This window comes from Castanea sativa, chromosome 9 (genome assembly GCF_040712315.1).
Source record: "Castanea sativa cultivar Marrone di Chiusa Pesio chromosome 9, ASM4071231v1".
In the NCBI taxonomy this organism is placed as follows: Eukaryota; Viridiplantae; Streptophyta; class Magnoliopsida; order Fagales; family Fagaceae; genus Castanea; species Castanea sativa.
In genome coordinates, this window is record NC_134021.1 from 2,050,954 (window position 1) to 2,068,147 (window position 17,194).

Consider the following 17,194-nt stretch of genomic DNA (forward strand, 5'->3'; position numbering starts at 1 on the left):
AAACTTTAATATATTTCATAAACCAATACCCTTAAAAGCATCAGTTAACTTTCCCTTAAAAACAATTTTTTTTTAAATTAAAATCTTGAAAGTCATGGTGCAAAAAGTGCGTAAGTGTAATAGTGTATATAATAACAAGTGTGAAATCAACACCACCATTTTTATGGTGTGATGTCGGTTGATAGAATAGTAGTTAGAACTCCTACACCAAATTATCGTATTAGCACCATAATTTTACGTGGTCCAGTTTGAATAATACGATAATTAGCGCCATAATTATCGTATTATTATGTGTTCACATAATAAAGGCCACCATCAATATGACAGCTAGAATGCCTCAACGTGTGGGGCACACCGCACACTACTTGACTTGGAATAATATTTGGAGCAAATATCAGCGAATGTTCATATGCAGGAGCAGCAAGTGGTAACCAACTTCCCTATTTTTGTTTCGGGTGTATCCGTGTATGTTCCTCCTCTCACAGCTGGTAGGACTCGTCAACTGTGGGTCCACTAGCTGTGAGAGGGAGGGGAGAAACATATTCCCGAAATAGGTGTATTTTTTTCAAGTTCTAGAACATTGGGCACTATTGTTTCAAGAGATTTCTAAGATGATTGGTGGACAAGGATGGGAACAGTCTAGTTAAAGATTGAGATACCATAATTTTTTATTATAATTATTTTTTAAGTAATGAAAAAGAAATTAAGGCTTGCTAACTTTCAACATAATAGTCAAATTTTAAGTTCTTATTTGAATTTTTCAAACACCCTACCCCTCTTTTCAGTGCTCAGCAAGTCCAAGAGTCATGGATTGGACCTCCTAAATAAATTTGTAAATCACAAGATAAATAGGCAATAGCGTGTAAGAATTATTCATTGAAACAAAGCCACCAATGAAATATTCAACATCAACATAAAAAAATGCACACGTTGGATAAACTACACATGGAACTACCTTCACACTTTTTAATTTTGACCTAACAACTTGGACTCATACTTATCCGTTAATGAGCATTTGTGCACATACATACAGCATTATAATTTTCTTCCAACATGCTTCATAAAGAAGAATTGTCTCAAGATATCAAAAGAACTATTCAACTTTTATATAAGATACATGTTGCTCTAAAACATACACTTCCTAGGTTTTCTGAATAAGAAATTTGTATTAACTAAAACTAACACTAACTAATCAGAAGTCAATTTAAATCTGCAAAATGAGTTCTCTGAAGATGCGGTATCTTGCTTTCTGTAAGAGCCAACTTTGCTCCTTTCTCTGAAATTTCATAGGCAGGTGTTCTCATCTCCTCAATGGATGCCAAATTTAAGGACAATCCAATGCAAAAGGCCAGAACCATTTTTACAACTAAGATCCAATATATTCAATACAAAATTGGGAAATTTTTTTAAAAAAGAATGGCATTGTACATAAAATAAATCAATGAATCTGAAATGAAAAATTGTTAGCACCCACTACGTACAATTGTGGTATCAAATCAAATCATCAAAGTAAAGTCAATTTGAGGAGCCTTCTTCCCAAATAGTAACTTCAAATCATTCTCCAAAGGTGTCAAGTTCAAGTCCAAGCACATAACCCTCTTACTATTTGATCTTTTCAGCACCGGCACTTTCTTTTCTATTGTGGCGGAAGAAAATGCACCATCCATCATTGCTCTATGCCTCCTCATGTGACCACCCAAAGCTTGCCCCATAGCAAACTCAAGCCCACATATTGAGCACTCATGCATCTTAGGCTTATTCCCCAAGTTCTGAGTTTTTGTACTCTCTTTCAGTTCTTCCCCCATCAATTTTGGTCTCTTGTGGCTCGCTGATCTGTGGCCACCAAGAGCTTGAAATGATGGGAATTGGCGATTACAAGTCTTGCACTCAAACACATCAACCCGTGAGTCTTTCTTGGGCTTGGTCTCTAAGCTATGAGAGAGCAACATTAGACAATTAGCCATGTCTAAGCTCCCGATCCCACCATCTTCTCTCATTCTCTTCAATGCCATAGCAACGTATAAAACAGAAGTAAGAACACAAATGTTGTTGTTGTTGTTGGGGTTTTTCAGAGGTCAATTTTTGGTGACGTAAATGATATGAAACTATGAAAGGCAAATGTTTAACGAGGAAGAGAGGCATGGAAGTAATGGTATTTATAATAGGTGTGTGGGCCAGTTCAAGGGTCTAGAAGTGTAGAATGGTTTATTATATTGAACCAAATTGAACGGGACAGGTCTGACCGACGCCCAACGGTTTCACATTAAGGAAATGTAATAGTGGTTGTAGTAGCAGCAGCCTAGTAGGCAACTTGGACTATTTCTTTGACTAGTGCAATCACGAGAGAATAGCAATATTATTAGTATCTATTACTTTTATGTTAAGAAACTATAATAATTCATTGTCTTTTTCGAATTAAATGATGAGTGATAATATAGTTTAGTCCTCGTGCCCTGCCCTCCAAGGTGACGATTTTTTTTTTTAGGTGACGTGTTCACTTGTTCAAATTTCATACCGGCTTACGTCTTGTGCTTAGACGTAAAATACATTCGGCACCAAAAAAAAAAAAATTAAGCACATAAAATGCCATGTAAAATCAGTGACTTTTATATTTTTTTTGGAGAGTCGTGACTTGTGACTTTTATATTTTAGAGAAATGTAATATATACTACATTTTTATAATATTTTTACAAAAAAATTATAAATAGTAAATTTTTAGTGATTTTTATTTGAATTTATTGCTATAATTATTATTTTTGTCTGCCTATATATATATAAATTGTTGAGAAAGTTGTCAGCCAATATTTTTGTTGTTGTTGGAGTGGGGGTGTTGTCAGCCAATATTAGTAAATAACAACCTGTCATTTATAATTAGTTGAGAGAATGTTGTAAAAATATTGTAAATATAACATTTTGTATATTATATTATATTTTATTGTATTATTAATATTATTATTTCTTTTAATTTGGGGTGAGACGTAAGCTGTGACTCTAAGCTGATGAACCAACAGATTAATATGGGTCATGACTCATAAGTCATGAGTGGTGAGCTAAACTACTAAATGAATCTTCCTTAGAAGCTTCCAAGGTTTTAAGAATAATCCTGCTAGTTTGAAATATCAAAGTTGGTGTAGATTACGGTCTCAAAAAGTGTCTTAATCCGAAATTTTTTCTAAAAAAAGTACAACAAGATTTATTTATTTTTATTGGATAGGAATCGCCACACACTTTTTTGGTGAGCACTAGCAGATAAACTACACAAAAGTTTATCCCTAATCTAGTCCAGATGTTGATTTTAGTTGTTATGGAAGGCTCGAATCAGGACCTAGCTACTACAACTAGAAATTTAAAATTGTTCTCTGACCATGTCATTCATACAAAGACGGCGAAGAATACAATATTGTGTTCACAGCTTACGCACATTTTTTTTTTGGGTAGAATTTTACAAGTTACACACTGCTGCCCCCTAAAATGTGGGTGCGGTTTAGAGCATTCCACTCAAGCAAAAAATTCATGTTATTTTGATTTGAGAACTTACATTTTTATTTATTTTACCTAATTAATTTTTAATAATAATCTATTTTAAACTCTAGTTCAATAAAATATCAATTTTTTCTATTATTTTTTTTTTCTTCGTTCACAACAATTATTATTCATTTTTTGTCCTTCATCATTGAAGATATGTAAATAAAGAAGTAAAAAAAAAATACAAAATGAATAATGTTAGTGTATATTTACATAGTTGTTATAGCAACTTTTCAAATTTACAAAGTATTCGCATTAGTTCGTGCAAAATTTCTTGTCTATTTTAACATAAAAACTTACTTTATTTATTTATTTTATATACTTATTTTTTTTATAAAAAAACCTCACATCAGATTATATATTTTACACTAGATTTCATTAAAATATCAATCTTTCTTGATATTTATAATTGTTTTTCTTTTTTCATACACAACAACCATCATCTACTCTTTTCTATCATCCTCGAGATACGGAAAAAAAAAATGCAAAACGAATAATACTAGTGTAAATTTACATGGTTTAATGTAATAATCATATATTTTTACACAACTTTACAAAACCTTTTATGTAAGTTAATTTTGAATTTAATTAGCTAAGATACTTTTTTTTATTATACAATAACGGTCACGCTTAGAAATTGTTTTCCTCACGTTGTGCTCACGAAGAAAGTTTTATTCTTTGGATGAACGTTCCAGAACGTTTCTAGTACGTATTTGTGTCAGTTGATAGTGTAGTAGTTAGAACTCCAACACCATGTTGCCGTATTACCATATTAGCACCTTAATTTTACGCGGTCCAGTTTGATTATTGTTATTAACATTATTACTACGTACCTACTTTTGCCGTTTTTGGCAGGGTAGTGTAACAACTTGATATTAACTAGTTTTCTTTTCATACGGTGCGACTGTTCGGACACTGACTTTGTCTTTTAAGAACATGTACCTAGATTGCTTCCTCAACGTGTGGGGGCACACCGCTTACTACTTGACTAGGAATAATATTCGGTGCAACTTTCCAGGTGAATGTTACATGCAAATGCAAGAGCACACCACTGGCAAGTGGTAACCAGGTGTTTGGGACATTAGGCACTATTGTTCCAAGAGATTTCCGAGCTAAATAGTAATGGAAAAGAAATTAAAGCTAGCTAACTTTCAACGTAATAGTCAAATTTTAAGGTCTTGTTTGAAATTTTCAAACACCCTCTTTCTTTACAGTTCCAGTAGAAAGTCATGTATTCCAACCTTATCATAATGGAAGGAACAAGTCTAAGCAAGATCAGGTAAGCTTGATAGAAGAAGGTGAAAACTACAAGGGTATCCGCAGAACAAGTGTAAAGCTAAATGACATAAATGAAGACACACAGTGGAAACTCCAGGAATTTTGTCCAGGGTATTCCTATTCTACTTTGAAAATTTTTTGGGTCATTTCGGTCTATTTCGAGTGTTTTGGGAAATACTGGCCAAAATTCAAGATTTGGCATGCATGAAGTTTGTGTTTAAAAAAAAAAAAAATTCTTAAAACCAAAACAAATTTGCATTCTGTACACCGAAAAACCTCAAAAGGAAAAAAAATGTAAAGAAAAGAAATGAACAAAGGTACCTATACAATAAACTATAAGTTCATTTGAAATATTAATAAAATTATTAATTATTTTTATTTAGTTGTTTCATTAATTTGTTTATCTTTTATAAACTATAATTTATTGTATTATTGTTTCATTAATTATAAAATTATTAATTGTTGTTTAGTCTAACATAATTTAATTTGTTTGTCTTTTATAATGTATTGGTTAATTATGCTACTTTAATTATTGTTGTTTGGCCTAACAATAAACTATATTGCTTTAATTTATTTGTCATTAATTATATTGCTTTAATTTGTTATATTGTTTACATTAAAAGAGCCACTAATGTGCACATTACACATCCCATATGCAGCACAGTAATTAAAGCACTAAAGCAGTGTAATGTGCAACCCGACCCCCCCATGTGCTCATCTACCGCCACCCTACTCAACATACAACACAAGCACGCCTCATGCCTGATGCCCTTGCCAATCAGAAAATTTCACAATCACATATTACACTAAAAGACAATTAATATAGAGACCAACACCAACACACTACACACAACAACACCAACATCAACACCAACGAATAAGACAAACTGATAAAAGCCAAATTCAAAAAGTCAAAAACAGACAAAAAATTAATAAAGTTAAAGACTTAAAGATAAAGTTTGGCCAAAATGAGCCAATCAAAGACAGACTCACCCTTCAAGAATCAAAAGAGTAAAGAGAGAGAGTTAGTCTTATTAAAGAGAGAGAGAGAGAGAGAGAGAGAGAGAGAGAGAGAGAGAGAGAGAGAGAGAGAAGTACCTTGAGGGAGGGAGCACCGGAGCAGCCGAGCAGGGACGCCTGAAGGCTGAGGCCGCTAAGGCAGTGATGAGGCGATGCCGCGACGAGTGATCTGCCAATCTCCTTCCTCCGATAGTTCAATGAGGGTTAGCGACGAGCGACGACGACGCTGCGAAGAGGCGAGCGAGCGGCGACAACGCGGAGGGGCGAGCGAGCGACAACGACGATCTGGACTGATCCGATCTGTGACCGATCCGACGAGCGAGCTGTGATGATCCGATCTCCGACGAGCGAGCTGTGCCCGATCTGATCTCCATCTGTTGGCTTGAGCTCAAGCGGTGTTGCTTTGACTGAGGGACTGAGTTTAGGTTTGCTTTAGGCCTTTAGTGGTTTTTTTTTTTTTTGATAATGCCTTTAGTGATTTCTGATTTAAACCTTTAGGGACTTACTGACTGAGGTGTTGCTCTTTTTTTTTGGAGAGTTCGTGGGTTTGCTACGCCCACCTCTGTAATCTGTTGGGCTTGCCGTGGGCTTGGCTCTGTTACAATTTTTTATTTTTTATTTATTTATTATTTTAGTTCAAAATTTTTGTTGGGCTTTTTTTTTTGCTTGAAAGTAGATCATATAATTTTTTTTATAAATAATTTGAGGGTCTTTCTAATTCTGTGATTGAGAGTGTTCCTACTATAGAGCAAATATGAAAAATTAAAAAAAAATAAATTCAGGTTTTTTTTTTTTTTTTGGGTCAGGGTGTTCCTAGGAACACCATGACTTGCATGTAGCGTCGCCTCTGAAGACACAGAACAAGTAAAACAACATGTAGCTTGTATTAGTGTGTAAATGACTTGTTAGTTCACACGTGTAAAGGTTAGTTGTAGGATATGTAGCATGTGACAGAGTTAGTTAGTTAGTTAGTTTTTGCTTCTTCTTAGTGTATATATATCTCTCTTGCACTCTATTTTCATAATTAATGAGAATATATAGTTTTTCATTCCTTTGATTTGTGATATGGTATTAGAGCAACTTTACTAGAATTCTTGCAATTTTCTCTTTGTTTCTAGATTTTTTCCAATCTTTGTTCTAGGGTTTGGTGCTTGTTCTAGATTTTTCTCAATCTCTGGTCTAGTGTTTGGTGTTTTCTTTGAAGTTTTCTTCGATATTTTCTTCTTCAATTCTTTTTCCTTTCGTCTTTGCCAAAGCTTGTTCTTGTTATCAATGGCTTCCACTGCTACTTCTTCAACTCCTGCAACAGAAAGTGCTCCTCCATCTTCTTAGGATTCTCCAATGGATGATCCCCTATTTTTGCACCATGGAGAAAGTCCAAGCACTGTGGTTGTGACTCAGCCATTGACAAGGAGTCAGAATTACTCAGCTTGGGCATGAATAGTAAGGAAGGCTTTACTCACCAAAAAAAGCTAGGATTCATCGATGACACTCTCTTTGTCATCTCCATTGGTTTCTACACCTTCAGCTGTTCAAGCTTGGATTAGGTGTGACAATATGGTAGGAACTTGGTTGACAAATTCAGTTTCTCCTAAACTTCAAGCTAGTATCATCTATGAGGACACTGCGTTGGGAATTTGGATTGATTTGAGGAATCGGTTGGCTCAACAGAATGGTCCCAAGATTTACAATATTCAAAAGGAAATTGCAGATCTTCATCAAGGTGAGACTACAGATACTGACTTCTTCACTCAGTTAAAGGTTCTCTGGGATCAATTGCAAAATAATAGCACATTTCCTTCTTGCACCTGTGGGAAATGCACATGTAATGTGAACAATAGGCTTAGTGATTTGCAATCTAGAGAGTTTGTTATGAAGTTTTTGATGGGGATTAATAATTCTGTTTCGCAAGTAAGAACCCAAATCTTTCTTATGGATCCTTTTCCCTCACTCAAAAAAGTGTATTCCTTGATGATTCAAGAAGAAACACAAAGGTCTGCTATTCACAGTTCCAATCCAAGGGTAGAGTCAACTGCCTTAGCTACTAAATCACATGATTTTCATGCTAATTTTGGGGTTAACTATGTTGGCAATAATGGGATTAAGGGAAAAGAGAGGCATGTTTGCACTCACTGTAGTAAGTTTGGTCACACTATTGATAAGTGCTATAAGTTGCATGGATTTCCCCCTGGTTACAAGTTCAAGGGCAAGACTGCAATGGCACATCAAGTGACTCTTTCACAGCCTCAACCATAGTCCCAAGATTTATCATTTCTGTCTGCTTCAAGCTCCATGACTCCAGTCTTCACTCCAGAGCAATACCAACAGCTTCTTGCTCTGATTGGGACTCCTAGTTCTCCATTAGACACTTATGTTCAAGGATCCAACTCTTTTACCAATGCCATGGCTAATGTGGTGACATCTAATGCTTCTTCCATGGAAGGTAAGGCTCTTACACATTCAGTCTTTTCTGCCCAAGTTGTCAATAGAAGAGCATATAATTCTAGTACTTGGGTCATTGACACTAGTGCCACTAACCATATAGTATGTTCTGCCCATCTTTTGACTTCTATCACTGCTTTCAATTAGTCCATGGTTTAGTTGCCTAATGGAGAAACAACTTCTGTCACACATATTGGCACTGTGATTTTGTCACCTTCCCTTACTCTTCACAATGTCCTATGTGTTCCCTCTTTTACATTTAATCTTTTATCTGTCAGTTCTTTCATTGACATTCAACCAAATTGCCTTGTTCTTTTGTCCTCTATCTATTTTATACAGGACCTTATCACTTGGAAAACGATTGGAGTGGGACATGCAGTTGATGGACTGTACCTGCTGCAATGTGGCTCTTCACATCAGCATTCTGCTACTGCCCTTTCAGATTTTCTTGTTCATCACAAATTAGGTACAATTTTCCATCCCTTTACTGCTGCCTTATCTTCAACCAATCTCTCTTCTCTTTGGCATGAAAGGCTAAGTCACCCATCAGATGTTAAACGTCATGCTTTAGCTCATTTTCTTCCTTGTTTACAAACGGCTTGTAATGATCTTTGTAATGTTTGTCCTTTGGCCAAAAAAAAATGTTTGTCTTTTCCATTCAATAATAAGATCAGTTCTTGTGCTTTTGATTTGATTCATTTGGATGTTTAGGGTCCTTATGCTACTTCTACTTTGGATGGTTTTAAGTACTTTCTCATTGTGGTTGATGACGCAACCTGTGCCACTTGGGTATTCTTAATGAAATCCAAATCAAATGTTAGGTCTCTCATTACTTCATTCTATTCTATGGTACTTACTCAATTTGGTTGAAAAATTAAGTCTATTAGAACTGATAATGCTATGGAATTTAACATGCCTGATTTTTTCAATTCTAATGGCATTGTACATCAACATAGTTGTGTTTATACTCCACAAAAAAATTCTGTTATGGAGAGAAAATATCAACATTTGTTGTCCATAGCTAGGGCTCTCCATTTTCAGTTTAATATTCCTCTTAAATTCTGGGGTGATTGCATTCTAATAGCTGCATATTTGATTAATAGATTGCCATCAGTCCTACTCCACAATAAAACTCCTTATGAACTTCTCTTTAAACATCCTCCTTCTTATGAACATTTGAGAGTTTTTGGTTGTGAATGTTTTGCCTCCACTGTTGCTCCCTCTATAACTAAATTTTCTCCAAGAGCAAGGAGATGTGCTTTTCTTGGTTATCCTTTCAATGTGAAGGGTTATAAGCTATTTGACCTTCAGTCTCATTCCATCTTCATTTCTAGGGATGTTGTATTCCATGAAACTATCTTTCCTTTTAAGTCTACTTCTACCCCTTGTCTTGATTCTTCTCAGACCATTCCTTTGCCTTGTGTTCCTTCTGTTTCTTTTGATTCTTTTGATCCCATTCTTCCTTCTTCTTCTTTACCTATTGTTCCCTTATCCTCTGCTTATGTTGATGATTCTATTCTTGCTATGCACACTAATATTGATGATGAGTTTTTAAATGATGTTCCTATTGAACCACCTGAGCCTTTAGTTGATCCTGTCCCTATTAGAAGGTCTACTAGGGTCCATAAACAGCCCTCTTATCTTCAAGCATATCACTGCAATTAGGTATCCTCAATTCCCATTGCAACTGTTCCCCACAAAATTACCTCTCACCCTTTATCTTCCCACTTATCCTATCATTCTCTTTCTCCTTCCTATAAACATTTTTGTTGTTCTCTCTTCCATTGCTGAACCTTTGTACTACTATCAAGCTGTTTCTAATCGTAAATGGCAAGAAGTCATGGCTACTAAGATTGCAGCTCTAGAAGCCAATAATACTTGGACCTTGACACTTTTGCCTCCAAATAAGAAACCCATTGGCTGTAAGTGGGTTTATAAAGTCAAGTACAAATCAGATGGTTCCCTTGAGAGATGTAAGGCTAGGTTGGTTGCCAAAGGTTTCACATAGAAGGAAGGGGTTGATTACAATGAAACTTTCTCACCTGTTGCAAAAATGGTTTCTGTGAAGTGTCTCTTGGCTGTGGCTACTGTAAAGGGTTGGTATCTTGGACAACTTGATGTTAACAATGCTTTTTTACATGGAGATTTCTCTGAGGAGGTTTATATGTCTATTCCACTAGGGTTTTAGAGCCAGGGGGAGATGGTTTGTAAGTTGAATAAGTCACTTTATGGGCTGAAACAGGCTTCTAGGCAATGGTTTGCCAAATTCTCTTCTACTTTGGTTCAGTTGGGCTTCAAACAGTCAAAGGCAGATTACTCTTTGTTTACTAGACAAAAGGGTCATTGCTTTATGGTTTTATTAATCTATGTAGATGATTTTTTGATAGCTTGTAATGACAAGGAAGAAGTTGATCAGTTTAAGGTGTTGTTAGATCAGAAATTTAGGTGACTTAAAGTATTTTCTTGGCTTGGAAATTACAAGGTCAGACAAGGGTATATCAATGTGTCAAAGAAAATACACTTTAGAAGTATTGAGTGATGCTGGCTTGTTAGGCTGTAAACCAGCCAAAACACCAATGGAACAAAATGTAAGGTTAAGCAAGTATGAAGGGGAAGAACTTAAGGATCTTAGTGCTTATAGAAGACTTGTTGGAAGGTTATTGTACTTAACAATCTCTAGGCCAGACATTACATTTAAGTTGAAGGATTTAGGTGACTTGAAGTATTTTCTTGGCTTGGAAATTGCAAGGTCAAACAAGGGTATATCAATGTGTCAAAGAAAATGGTATTAAGTGATGCTGGCTTATTAGGTTGTAAACCACCCAAAATACCAATGGAACAAAATGTAAGGTTAAGCAAGTATGAAGGGGAAGAACTTAAGGATCCTAGTGCTTATAATAGACTTGTTGGAAGGTTATTGTACTTAACAATCTCTAGGCCAGACATTACATTTTCTGTCCATAGGTTAAGCCAGTACATGTCCAAGCCAAGGAAGCCACATCTGGATGCAGTGCATAGGGTGCTCCAATATTTGAAGAATGAACCAGGTAAGGGTCTTCTGTTTTCAGCTTGCACAGAATTGCATGTAAAAGGCTTCACAGACTCTGACTGGACTGCTTGTCCTGACACCAGGAGGTTGGTTATAGGTTATAGTGTTTTCATTGGTGATTGCTTGGTCTCATGGAAGTCCAAGAAACAATCAACAGCCTCTAGATCATCTGTAGAAGCAAAGTATAGAGCAATGACAGTGGCTACTTGTGAAATAGTGTGGATATTGTACTTTCTTAAGGACATTGGTATTGAACACAAAAGGGAAGCTTTGTTGTTTTGTGATAGTGAAGCAGCCCTACACATTGGATCAAATCCAGTGTTTCATGAAAGGACCAAGCACATTGAGATAGATTGCCATGTGGTTAGAGATAAATGGTCTGTTTGGATACCGCTTATTTTGATTAAAACTGAAAACACTATAGCAAAATAATTTTTAAATGCGTGAATAGTGACATGAGACCCATTTTTATTGAAAAAGTTGTTGAAAGTGAGGTTTATGGGTCTCGTGAATAGTATAAGGGACCCACTAGTGTGTACTGTTCACTGCTTATTTTGCTTGTGTGAACAGTGCATAGACAAAAAAGTCAAAAATCATGGCTCAAAAAAAAAAAAAAGGCGTGAAACGCCAAAAATGTAGACGCTGGGTAGAATAATTTCTACCCAAACGCACGCAAAGTGTTAGAGAAAGTTATTAAATTGAATCATGTTAGAACTCATTGCCAGCTTGCAGATTTGTTAACTAAGGCATTGAATTTTAGTCAATTCTCAACTCTTGTTTGCAAAATGGGAATGATTAATATACATTCAGCAGCTACCCTTGAGGGGGAGTATCATAATGGAAGGAACAAGTCTAAGCAAGATCAGGTAAGCTTGATAGAAGAGGGTGAAAGATACAAGGGTATCTGCAGAACAAGTGTAAAGCTAAACGACATAAATGAAGACACAGAACAAGTAAAACGACATGTAGCTTGTATTAGTGTGTAAATGACTTGTTAGTTCACACGTGTAAAGGTTAGTTGTAGGATATGTAGCACATGAAAGAGTTAGTTAGTTAGTTTTTGCTTCTTCTTCGTGTATATATATCTCTCTTGTACTCTGCTTTCTTAATTAATGAGAATATATAGTTTTTCCATTCCTTTGATTTGTGATAAACCTAATGTATAAAATTGCATATCACAAGATAAATGGGCAAGAGCTAGCGTGTAAGAATTATTCGTTCAAAGACAGCCACCAATCGAAATGTGAAGTTGGAACTACCTTCGCATTTCGATTTTGACCTAACAACTTGGACTCATACTTATCAGTTAATGAGCACTGGAGCACATACAGCATTTTCAGATATAAAAGTTGTCACAAGATACATGGGAAACAGCAAGCAGGAATTATTCAATGACATTTACCAAAGAACTAGTATTGTTCAACTTTTATATAAGATACATGTGCTCTAAAACATACACTCCTTGGTTTTCGTAATAAGAAATTTGCATTATCCATGACAGTTCAACCTTGACATGATATTTGGACACGTGCTCATCAGTTGATGAGCACAATTCTTGATTAAAAAAGGAGACTTAGTTAACATACTAATAAACTAGCTCTAATTAATATCTTTCCATCATTATTAAGGAGTTAACTAAAACTAACACTAACTAATCAGAAGTCAATTTAAATCTGCAAAATGAATTCTTTGAAGATGCGGTATCTTGCTTTCTGTAAGGATCAACTTCACTCCTTTCGCTGAAATTTCATAGGCAGGTGTTCTCATCTCCTCAATGGATGCCAAACTTAAGGACATGCCAATGCGAAAGGCCAGAACCATTTTTACAACTAAGATCCAATATATTCAATACAAAATTGGGAAAAAAAAATTTAAAAAGAATGGCATTGTACATAAAATAAATCTATGAATCTGAAATGAAAAATTGTTAGCACCCACTACGTACAATTGTGGTATAAAATCAAATCATCAAAGTAAAGTCAATTTGAGGAGCCTTCTTCCCAAATAGTAACTTCAAATCATTCTCCAAAGGTGTCAAGTTCAAGTCCAAACACATAACCCTCTTACTATTTGATCTTTTCAGCACCGGCACTTTCTTTTCTATTGTGGCGGAAGAAAATGCACCATCCATCATTGCTCTATGCCTCCTCATGTGACCACCCAAAGCTTGCCCCATAGCAAACTCAAGCCCACATATTGAGCACTCATGCATCTTAGGCTTATTCCCCAAGTTCTGAGTTTTTGTACGCTCTTTCAGTTCTTCCCCCATCAATTTTGGTCTCTTGTGGCTCGCTGATCTGTGGCCACCAAGAGCTTGAAATGATGGGAATTGGCGATTACAAGTCTTGCACTCAAACACATCAACTCGTGAGTCTTTCTTGGGCTTGGTCTCTAAGCTATGAGAGAGCAACATTAGACAATTAGCCATGTCTAAGCTCTCGATCCCACCATCTTCTCTCATTCTCTTCATTGCCATAGCTACGTAAAAAAAGGAAGTAAGAACACAACTGTTGTTGTTGTTGTTGGGGTTTTTCAGAGGGCAATTTTGGTAACGTAAATGATATGAAACTATGAAAGGCAAATGTTTACCGAGGAAGAGAAGCAGTCCTGGTATATATAATAGGTGTGTGGGCGAGTTAAAGGGTCTAGAAGTGTAGAATGGTTTGTTGGACCAAATTGAACGGGACAGGTCTGACCAACGCCCAACGGTTTCACTTTAAGGAAATATAGTAGTAGACTAGTAGTAGTAGCAGCAGCCTAGTAGGCAACTTGGACTATATCTTTGACTAGTGCAATCACGAGAGAATAGCAATATTATTAGTATATATATATATTACTTTTATGTTAAGAAACTATAATAATTCATTGTCTTTTTCGTATTAAATGGTGAATGATTATATAGTTTTGTCCACGTGCCCTGCCCTCCAAGTTATAGGTGACGAGGTTTTTTTTTTTTTGTTTGTTTGTTTGTTTGTTTGTAGTGACGATGTTCATTTGTTCAAATCTCATACTGTTGATGTCTTGTCTTAATTAAGCACATAAAATACCATATGAAATCAGTGACTTTTATATTTAAAAAAAATGTAATGTATAGAGCATTTTTATAATACGTTTGTGAGGTCACTTCCCCAATTAATCGGTATTGTCCGCTTTGGAGAGCCAGTCCCTCACGGTTTTGTCCTCGTCTCCGAGTGTAGGCAGGATTTTCACCCGGACCAAGGGCTGGCCTTGTAATCGCAGGCTTGACACCAAGTCCCACATCGGTTAGAGAACCCTCCCACTCATGGTTTATAAGCTTCTGGAGCGACCATGTGTAGTAGTGGTACACTCATGGTCGCTCCAGAAGCTTATAAACCATGAGTGGGAGGGTTCTCTAACCGATGTGGGACTTGGTGTCAAGCCTGCGATTACAAGGCCAGCCCTTGGTCCGGGTGAAAATCCTGCCTACACTCGGGGACGAGGACAAAACCGTGAGGGACTGGCTCTCCAAAGCGGACAATACCGATTAATTGAGGAAGTGACCTCACAACGTTCATAAAAAATTATAAATAGTAATTTTTTATTGATTTTTATTTGAATTCATTACTGCAATTATTTTTGTTGTTTGCCAATCTATATATTTTTTTGTTGAGAAAGTTGTCTGCCAATATTAGTTAATAACAATCTGTCAATTATAATTTGTTACGAGAGTATTATAAAAATATTATAAATATAACATTTTTTATATTATATTATATTATATTTTATAGCATTATTAATATCATTATTTCTTTTAATTTGGGGTGAGACGTAAGCAGTGACTCTAAGCTAGTGAACCAACAGATTAATATGAGGTCATGACTCATGAGAAACTAGTAAATGAATCTTCCTTTGAAGCTTCCAAGGTTTTAAGAATAATCCTGCTAGTTTGAAATCTCAAAGTTGGCGTAGGTTACGGTCTCAAAAAGTGTCTTAATCCGAATTTTTTTCTAAAAAAAGTACGAGAAGGTTTATTTATTTATTTTGGATAGGAACCGCCACACACTTTTTCTTGGTGGGCACTAGCTGATGAAATACACTAAAGTTTATCCCTAATCTAGTCTAGATGTTGATTTTAGCTGTTATGGAATGGTCGAACCAGGACCTAGCTACTACAACTAGAAATTTAAAATTGTTCTCTGACCATGTCGTTCATACAAAGACGGCAAAGAATACAAGATTGTGTTCACAGCTTACGCACTTTTTTTTTTTTGGGTTGAATTTTACAAGTTACACACTGTGCTGCTCCCTAAAATGTGGATGCAGTTTAGAGCATTCCGCTCAATCAAAAAGTTTATGTTTATTTTAATATAAGAACTTATATTTTTTTTTACCTAATTAATTTTAATAATAATTTATTTTAAATTCTAGTTCAATAAAATATCAAATTTTTTATTATTTTTCTTTCTTTGTACACAACAATTATTATTCATTTTTTTTCCTTCATCATTGAAGATATGTAAATAAAGAAGGAAAAAAAAAATGAAATACAAAATGAATAATATTAGTGCATATTTACACAGTTGTTATAGTAACTTTACAAATTTACAAAGCATTCGTATTAGTTCGTGCAAAATTTCTTGTCTATTTTAACATAAGAATTCTTTTTTTTTTTTTCATATACTTATTTTTTCTAGAACCCCACATCAGATTATATATTTTACACTAGATTTCATTAAAACATCAATCTTTCTTGATTTTTATAATTGTTTCTCTTTCTTCACACACAATAACCATCATCCACTCTTTTCCATCATCCTCGAGATACGGGAAAAAAAAAATTAAATGCAAAACGAATAATGCTAGTGTAAATTTACATGGTTTAATGTAATAAGCATATATTTTTACACAACTTTTCAAAACCTTTGATGTGAGTGAATTTTGAATTTAATTAGTTAAATGTGATACTTTTTCTATTATACAAGAACTTGTAATACAAGTGCACTAATGGACACGCTTAGAAATTTTTTCCTTACGTTCTCACGAAGAAAGTTTTATTTTTTTGGATGAACGTTTCGCATTACGTATTGGTGTTGGTTGATAGTGTAGTAGTATTTTTTTTTTGGAAACTGGAACCAAATGACTTTCATTAATTCAAAAGACTGGAATCCAAATACAAAGCATCCACTGCTGGGCGAGGATCCTCCTCCATCCATACAATTTCATTATCAGATAACCTAGAAAACCTTGCCAAAGCATGAGCAACACTATTGACACTACGCCTAACACAGCTAACTATGATGGCTCTAAAACCTGCAGCTAAGCACCAAATATCTTCATAGATTAATCCAAGCCGAGAGAAATTTGGTTGAGCCTGTGACACTGTCTTCATCACCAAAGCATTATCACCTTCTAGAATCACCTCCATATAACCAGCGTCTGTAGCAAATTCAAGAGTTTTGCGACAAGCCATCACCTCTAACTCTTCACTATCCCTTACAGCACCACCCTTGGCAAATATAGCAGCCATAACCTCACCATTCCCATCACGAATGACAGCACCATAGCCCGAAGTCGCACCATTATCAAAACAGGTTCCATCAAAATTCAGCTTAAAGAACTCTCCTTACGGTGGCTGCCATGCTTGACTTGCTAGGTCGTGGACGGAAGTAGGTACACTCAGCTGGTCATGTGCATCAACAAACTCTCACAAATAAATCGAGGCATGTTGGTAAGATCGTGATGGATGCTGGAAGGCACCCCCATGCAAAACCGTGTTTCTCTGCAGCCAAATTTGCCAACAAATCACCCAAAATAAATCCCACTCCTCCAATGACAGCTTCGGCATGAGACCAGCTACCAACTGTCTAAAATCCACTTTCTCAGTCCCAAAATTTTGAAATCTAATAGCACTACCAGCCC

At 35.6% G+C, this 17,194-nt stretch overlaps 3 protein-coding genes across 3 annotated transcripts; 1 reads left to right on the forward strand and 2 right to left on the reverse strand.

Moving 5' to 3' along the window:
- Positions 1-918: 918 nt before the first annotated feature.
- Positions 919-2,133, reverse strand: LOC142610788 (zinc finger protein ZAT11-like). Its single transcript, XM_075782726.1, has one exon. It carries the CDS (start codon positions 2,010-2,012, stop codon positions 1,497-1,499), a length of 516 nt encoding a protein of 171 aa, XP_075638841.1. The 5' UTR covers positions 2,013-2,133; the 3' UTR covers positions 919-1,496.
- A 5,175-nt stretch (positions 2,134-7,308) lies between these two features.
- Positions 7,309-8,079, forward strand: LOC142610464 (uncharacterized). The gene has a single exon (XM_075782274.1). It carries the CDS (start codon positions 7,309-7,311, stop codon positions 8,077-8,079), a length of 771 nt encoding a protein of 256 aa, XP_075638389.1.
- Positions 8,080-12,778: 4,699 nt separating this feature from the next.
- Positions 12,779-13,877, reverse strand: LOC142611089 (zinc finger protein ZAT7-like). The gene has a single exon (XM_075783121.1). The coding sequence runs from the start codon at positions 13,788-13,790 to the stop codon at positions 13,275-13,277; it is 516 nt and encodes a 171-aa protein (XP_075639236.1). The 5' UTR covers positions 13,791-13,877; the 3' UTR covers positions 12,779-13,274.
- Between the last annotated feature and the right edge of the window lie 3,317 nt (positions 13,878-17,194).